General features: G+C 40.5%; 1 protein-coding gene across 1 annotated transcript; it reads right to left on the bottom strand.

Moving 5' to 3' along the window:
- Positions 1 to 2,247: 2,247 nt before the first annotated feature.
- On the bottom strand, positions 2,248 to 5,831 carry LOC134223431 (ell-associated factor Eaf). Its single transcript, XM_062702581.1, has 6 exons — positions 4,825 to 5,831; positions 4,611 to 4,752; positions 4,191 to 4,391; positions 3,710 to 4,112; positions 3,535 to 3,646; positions 2,248 to 3,236 (listed from the first exon to the last, which is right to left on the bottom strand). The coding sequence occupies exons 1-6, from the start codon at positions 5,024 to 5,026 to the stop codon at positions 3,121 to 3,123; spliced, it is 1,176 nt and encodes a 391-aa protein (XP_062558565.1). The 5' UTR covers positions 5,027 to 5,831; the 3' UTR covers positions 2,248 to 3,120.
- Positions 5,832 to 7,966: the final 2,135 nt, after the last annotated feature.

Here is a 7,966-nt window from a genome sequence, read left to right on the forward strand (position 1 = left end):
CAAACTTGACCAAATTTTTAGTTCTTCAATTTATGTCAATTTTGAGTAAATTTTTTTAGCGTGTTAGCTTGAAGATAAAACGACGCCAGAAAATTGCGAGATTAAACATCGAACAATACCCCGGATGTGTTTTTCTACTTAAAAAAAAGATCCCCACCCCCTTCCCCCCCTTATTCACCACCTCCCTCTCTAGCTACACTACTGTACAGAGTACGGAAAGTATTTACCAATCGGATAAAAATTCGCGAGATTGCGTGATAATCATGCATTTAATTTCGCACGGCACCGAATACGCCTGCATCGCCGCCGCAATGGTCGGTGCTACGTTGCTCTCATTTTAAACACCCCTGGGGGTGACGCTCGAAACCCTCGACTTTGGAGGCTTATAACTTGGCCATTTCCAAAGGGATTTACATCCGGTCTTTACCAGTCGCTTCCTTATATAAAAAAGGTTCTACATTTTGTCCACAACAGGAATCCGTCGACTACAGCGCCACCTAGAAGCAAAAAACTGAAACGGTTGCGTTTCCCCATACATTTGGATCACTTTTCCCATACAAACTTTGAGCCATTTGCGCACGCCAACCACTGGACCGAATGAGCTGAAATTTTCAGGGGAGCTTCTGGGACCCCCAAACTGTCATTTAAGGGTGCAAGGTTTGAAATTCAGGATTTCATGCATTTTGGACCAGTCTACTGTGCACTGTCTTTGTCACCGGAGGGTATTAACGCTCACCATCAGACATGGTTCTGGTTTCAATACTCTTCAGTTCTGGACTCTTTACTTGATGTTAGCCTTTTGCATTTTAACAAATTCCATTTTTTGAAGAAAAAGATCATAGTTGACATGAATCGGTTTTCACAACATACTTGGAACTTCTTTGGTACATACTTCTCTAATTTAATATATTGCTACCAGATTCACATTTGGTCGGGGTTCAGCCAAACCGCACCGAGCGGCTTTTCGACTGACTTGTGATATTTTGATCGTACAAGGACAACGGAAATAGTTTCATATCAATTTAAGCGTACATTTGCAGTAGGATATCCTCAGTTATGGCGTTGAGGGATATCCGATACGATTTGCGTTCAATTAAATCTGCTAAACGGAACTTTTAGCAGAAAAATCGGTAATTTTTCGTTGGCGCTTTGTGCGATTTGGCTGAACCCCGACCATTTGAGTTGTTTGATAATAATAGGTATCATTTTTTTATTCTGAACTTTTTTACAACAGACAATGCAAAAATAGTGACTTTAGTGACCATTTTCCGAAAAATAGTGACTTTAGTGACTTTTGGATGCAAATAGTGACTTTTTAGTGACTAGACTCAAAATAGTGACCAAGTTACTAAAAAGTGACTCGCTACCAGGCCTGCTGCGATGCAATAACTAATTTGCGTGACTGAGCTCCTCCCATATTCATAAGAACAAAAAATTAAAACGAAAAGGAATATGACATCTGGCTATGATCAGTCAACAATGGATAATAATTACATTTGGTACACACACAGACAAATAGACATACTAATATGGCTAACAAAAAATGGTAAAACAGTATTCTTTTTTTTATATATATCTTTATTAAAAAGATTTTCAGCCCTAGGCTGGCTCATATCTAGTATTCTTTTGTGTTTATTCATACATACACCTTATGCAACGTACACACCAGTTAAGCAGTTTGACGAACATTGACTCCGCCCCAAGAAAACGCTTCGGTTGCTGCTTTGTTTGAACGTGTGTGAAGTTGTTCGAACAACCATTTGACAGTTGGCGGCTCGGTTGGAAAAAATTAAAACGGTTTGATTTTGGTTTGAGTTGTCGGGAGTGGAGTCAAGGTTCGCCGAACATGTTTGAGCATTTGTAGTGAAGTTGCACAAACCCCCATATATTTTTTGTTAGTTGGTGCTCAAGTTGGCGCTTCGGTCGTTCGTGTGTGATATTGTTGGTCGAATAAATTGATTGTTCGTGCCGCTGTTGGTAAAACTTGATGGATGTTTGAATAAACGAGAGGTGGAGTCAATGTTGTTCAAACTGCTTGACCGTGTGTACGTTCCATTACAGACAGACATTACCTCAGTTCGTCGAGCTGAGTCGATTGGTCTAATACTATACTGCCGTTATATGCATATTTGTCCCATGTTTATTGGGATTTCCTATGTACATGGGACAATTCGTAACGACGAATTAGATGGAATTAAAAATCTAACGACTTTCTTTTCGTTTCTATCTACAGCAAAATGTCTACAATTTTCAAATCAATTAACATATTTTATTTGTTGGTTTAAGGTAGTTTTCTGTAATAATTATGGTAAGTTATCAATATAGCATACATAACTGATTCCTGCTGTACACATTTGCTAACACCTTCTTTTGCACACCCGTGATTTGTGGCTTAGTTTAGTATGCGGTTGAGTGGATAGAAGTTTTCTCCCCAACTCTTTACAACAATGTCTGGGACTTGACTACAACCAAAATCAAGGCGCCCTCTCTCTCTACTAAATAATAGCTGTGTTTGTCTTGGTTCACAGCAGACAGAGGATTACTTTGACTACCGTGTTTTCATTTAAATATTTAGTACCTAAGGACACAGAAAAAAAACTAGTCGTAAATAGCGCGAAAATATGAACGAATTAAGAGACAATAAAGAAAACAAATAAAATAACATACAAATTACAAATGAACGGATACCTCTCCCAAGAGAATGAGAAATATTTGCGAAGAGAAACCTACTTACTTCAACTATCGTTTCCATGCACACACTCCGAATCTGGCCGGAACGTCATCTTTCTTAATGTGAACATGTAGCTAGTGAGGCCATGCTTAAAACCAGAATGGGAGTCATATCACGCAAAATCCTGCTTCGTCAGTCGTTAATGAACCGCCCGCGACCCCTTGGAGGTTCCCCTTGATTGAAGAACTAGTTCCTCTGCCTTTCTCAGCGATTGGTATATTTTCATCTCAATATAAATAATTTTCCCTACAAAAATAGTGTGTCCCGAATGTCTTACCTTGTTTCTCTAGGGATGATTGGAGATGCATTGCGGTGACACCGTTTCTCGACCCCTATCGTTTGATGCGCGGCATGCATATATAGCGGTGCGGGTTGTTGCCGGTTGGCTTCTAATCAGAATCGGAGTTGGACTCCGACAGGCACAGATCTTCCGACAGTAGATGCGTTGGAAGCGAACGATTGTTGAGCGAGTCCGACCGGGTGGGACCTATATCGAAGATCGATTCTGTCATGATGATTTGACGATTCGGTGGGTTTAGTCCAGAGGTGAGAGCGTGCCATCACACGTAATAGGGTTGGAAAATTACCGCAGCCATCCATAACCACATCCGGAAATTTTGAATTATTACAGAAGATTTTCCGATAAATCCGCATAGTTGATGTTTGTGCATGATGAAAAATAGTGAAGAAAAAGAAATGAAGAAAGAGTTTTGTTAGGATTTTGTGCTTTTTACTTACAAGTTTGTTCTAACAAACTGATAACTACTTTTATATAGAATAGTCAGCCAAACAAAAAGTCTTACCTTTCACCGGAGAGTCATTATTATCTTCGGTTGTGCTTTCCGAATCGGAGCCACTATCACTATCGCTAGAACCACTCGAATCTGAATCAGATGAAGTCAATAAACCAGTGGCCTGAAAGTAAAATATTACCATTAGTAAGGAACGCATTTTCCCCTCACACTTCCCACTACTCACAAATCCTGTATCCCTGGGAGGCGAAGCTTGTGCCCTCGACGGTAGATTAATTTCCACATTGTTGTCCCCGCCATGGTGGTTGTTGTACGGGTTGAGGTGACTATTGCTATTGCTCCCGAGGCCGTGGTGGCCAGCACTGCCGCCGCTCGAATGGTTCTTATGGTTACTGCTGCTGTTGACGTTATTACTGGTATGATGATTGTTGCTGTTACTGAGCGAACCACTACTGCTGCTGCTTCCGCCGCTGGTGTTGTGAGCGGAGCTTCCATGGTGCATTGACTGTGACTGTTGCTGCTGGACCGGAGGCAGCGAGGACGAAGGTGCCGTCATGAAATCGTTGCCATCGTCCAGCCCGATGATCGGGATACTTGGCAAGGTCTGTTGAGTATTGTTGGCATTCCAGCTGTGGAGAGAAATTGAATAACATTAGAAACGTTATACAGTGATAAGATGATTAATGCGTATTAATGAGTATACTTACGCCGGCGCGGATAGCGGACTCTTGTTCGGATAGGAAGGCGAGTTCTGCAATGGCGAATGTTTTGGCACGAAGCTGATGGGAGTGTTCTTCCGGGAACCGGTGGTAATTTTGGTTTTGGAACTTTGCCGCGCTGTGGAGTTTTCAACCTTTATCTGAGGAGGTGGAGGCTGAGGAGGCGGCTGCACAACTTTGCTTTCGGTCCTGAAAAAAAAGGAGAGCACTTATTAATCTACAGATTATCCAGTAAAAAGGAAAAACGTTTCAATTTCTGCCGATAACAGGAGAAGTTCAATCAGTATTTTGATTTCACTATGCCACACAACCTTACATAGCATAATCCATTAAAAATTAAATAATTATGTTAGTTTTTGTCTGCCCTATCAATGGGAGAAGCAATAAAAATAAATCTCAATTACTTACCTTGTCTTTTTGACTTGCACATTACTGTTGAGCTTCTCGAGCGTTATTTCTCCCGTTACTCGGTCGATAATGAGCACACATTCCTTTTTAGTATAGTCTCTCTGATTTCCCTTGAACACAGTGTTGGGCACTCCGGAACCATCTGTTAGGAACAAAAACAAAATTAGCAATTTGAAAAAGCACCAATCAGAAAAAAATGCAATCTAATCTTTACCTAAATGTGGCACTGTCACTGTAACCTGCTTGTTGCTGCTAACTTCCAAGGACGCGGGCTTATTGACGTCCACGCTGGCCGGCTTGAAATCGTACTTTATCGTATGGAAAACTGTCCTCGGAGATGGGTTCGTAAAAGTGGACCCCAGTTTCAATTCGCGAACCTCGGAATCAAGGTTCAGTCGATTGTCCATTTTCCTCATGAGGGCACAGATTAAGATATCCTTCCAATCAGGGGGAAAGGCAATCTCTTTCCCCTTATAGGATTTAAAACCACTAGGCCTGTTTCAAATCACGGACAAACCGCACTCAAAGCATTTTAATTGCGCGACAGTTTCCGGAACCTGTTGCAATCGCACCCCAGACTAGCACTTGTTACTCTTGACGTATTTTTGCCACAAAACCACAACACAATACACATGTATGCACGACACCACCAGTACCACCAGGGACCTTGAAACGGAGAACCCGGATCTCCAGCCAGTAGCGGGTCCAGCTGTACAATATTTTCTCCTACTCCGCTCCACGGATCAGGAGCAACAGGAGGGGGAAATCGAACGGGAACAACACAAACCCCTGCCTGCTGTTTGGCGAGACGAAAAATCACCTATCACACGCTGCACACGAACGAGCACTTCCGGAACACGGCCGAACCGATCGCACCTGGAGGATCCCAACCGGGGGATGAGGACTCGGAAGGATACACTATTGGCTAGCCAGGATCAGTTGCCATTTATTTACAATCGCGAACACTGTATTTTTCTAGTTTTGGTTGGCTCTCCGCCGAGGAACGTCGTCGTTTGCTACTTTGCTTCTTGTTCCTTGGAATCTTTCTCACCACAGCAGCAAGATTGCTGACATGACACATCGATACATTAACAGTTTGTTCAAGCAGTTACGTGACTTCTTCACTTTTCTATTAATATAACTTCCGACACTTCAGAGAAAATATTTGATAAAATATATAATTTAGTAAGCATCAAGCGTTTAATTTAAAATGAATAAAATCTCCAATAAACTCTGCCATTTATATTAACAAACTATCAATTGGGTACATCGAACAGATTCAATACCTGTTTGCGAAAATCGAAGAAACATAACAAATAAGATTGAGAGGAAAGAGAAAGGCATGAATTTGACATTAGGTACATTTCGCTGGTGTGCAGCTGCAGCTGCTTACTAACACAAACAAGCAACTGTCATTTACCTGAACTTTTTGTGTCAAAAAGCTCTAAGAAATAGCGCTGTGCCAATAAGAAACAGAAAAGCTCGCTCACGTGATTTTTTCCAATAAGAAATTGTAAAGTATAAGAGCATCTCCACGGGAGTCCCCATCTGGGCCCCTATCGCTATTTCCGAACCCTATATAGCGACCCACTTCTAAACGGGAATGTAAAATGAGAACGCAACTCAAAATTAGCCGTGAGTTTCCAAATTTAGCGCCCCATACATGGGTTGCTAAATTTCTATACATACAGGCAGGGATTGTCCAAATACTCAGAGCGGTGCGAAAAATGTTCGTGCGGCACCCACCTTCGGGTGCGCGTCTCTCAAATTTTGCGAGCTATTGAGCCGAAGGTGCTGAGGCTCTCACTGCTGCGTGCGAGCAGCGATGCCAGATCTACGGAAATTTCCGTTGATTTACGGAATTGAGTGCTTTCTACGGATCCGTAGCTAAAAACTACGGAAATTTGAAAATTTCTGCGGAATTCCACGGATTTTAAAAGTGCACTTTTAATTTCAATTGGAGGATCTGTGATATTTAATTTATTTATGATTTTTACCTCATTCAATTCTAACTACCTAGTGCTATAAATACAGAACACGCAGATGAGAAACTGAAATTTTCCTGGCGGAAATCCTGACGTAATTCTCGAAGAAATATCTTGAGAAACTACCCAGGTAACCATAAGCATTAAAATAAGCCATACGTGCGACTATAAGGCTACCACAGAACTAACAAACTTCATACTGGCTCTATAATAGCCCTATATAGCCGAAAAGGCGAAATAAAGTGCTAATGGTTACCTGGGTAGTCATTCCATTAGACCTTCCATCGTAAATTCTTTCAAAAATCCCTTCAGGAATTCATCCGGAAGTTCCATAAGGAATTTAGAAAGGTTTTAGAAACTTCATCCAAAATTTCTTTAGAAATTTTCTCAAAAAATCATTTAGGAATACTTTTAGAAAATCCGTTCGGGTTTTTCTTTGGAAAATCTTTCTAAAAATCATTTGTAAATTCCTTCAGAAATACTTTCGGGAGCTCCACCAGGAGTTCCAAATTATTTTTTATTGAACATTCTTCCATCCTTTCAACATCCTTTGTGAATTTCTCCAGAAGATTCTTCGAAAGATTCTACGGGAAATCCTCTGAAAATTCTAAGAAATCCATATAAAACTCCCTAAGGTTTTCTAAAATAAATATGCTGGAGGCAGTTCTGAAGAAAGTTCTAAGAGAATTTCCAAATTATTAGACTTTCAAATGAATATCTGGAGGAATTTCCCAAGAATACTCAGGATTTATTTTTGGAGTAATTTCGTGAGGGTTCTCCAAAGAAATCTTTGGAGGAGAACTCTTAGCGGAATATCCAAAGAATTCTTGAGAAAATTTAACCTTCCAGGATTCGCATCGTTGTAAAAAGTACAACACCTCCGAAAAAAGCTCGCGTGTCGTTTACAACAGAGGCGGAACTGCGTGACCGATCGAGGACCATGCGAGTCCCGGAAGGTTGAGAATTTCGAAAATTGTTTTACAAAAATCCTTTAAAAATACCTTTTGTAATTCGTTAGGATATTCATAGAATTTCGTCTTCATTTTTTCATCCATTTCTAAAAAAAATCATTTCTATTTGGAGGGAATTCAGCTGGATAAATTTCAGAAATTTTTTTAAAAAAAGTTGAAGGTAGAAACATGTGAATGGCTTACCGAATTAATTCCTGGGAGTATTGCATTTCTGGATAAATTTATGAAATAACACCAGGATGAATATTCCAAGATTTTTTTCGAGGAATTTTTGCACCAAATTGGATTATAATGTCGATATTTTAGGGGATTTTCTTGGTTGCTATCTTAATTTCAGCGTCAAAATAGGGTTTTGTTTAACTTCTGTACTGGCCAAACTATGCATGAACTAATTACGTCA

This window comes from Armigeres subalbatus, chromosome 3 (assembly GCF_024139115.2).
Source record: "Armigeres subalbatus isolate Guangzhou_Male chromosome 3, GZ_Asu_2, whole genome shotgun sequence".
In the NCBI taxonomy this organism is placed as follows: Eukaryota; Metazoa; Arthropoda; class Insecta; order Diptera; family Culicidae; genus Armigeres; species Armigeres subalbatus.

Bases quoted from the DNA above. Each gene is read 5' to 3' on its own strand.
- LOC134223431 (XM_062702581.1), bottom strand. From the start codon at position 5,026: ATGAGGAAAATGGACAATCGACTGAACCTTGATTCCGAGGTTCGCGAA. The intron at 4,753-4,824 runs GTAAAGATTAGA...TGTTCCTAACAG, and splicing joins AGTGACAGTGCCACATTTAG to ATGGTTCCGGAGTGCCCAAC. The intron at 3,237-3,534 runs GTAAGACTTTTT...TCATCATGACAG, and splicing joins TAATGACTCTCCGGTGAAAG to AATCGATCTTCGATATAGGT.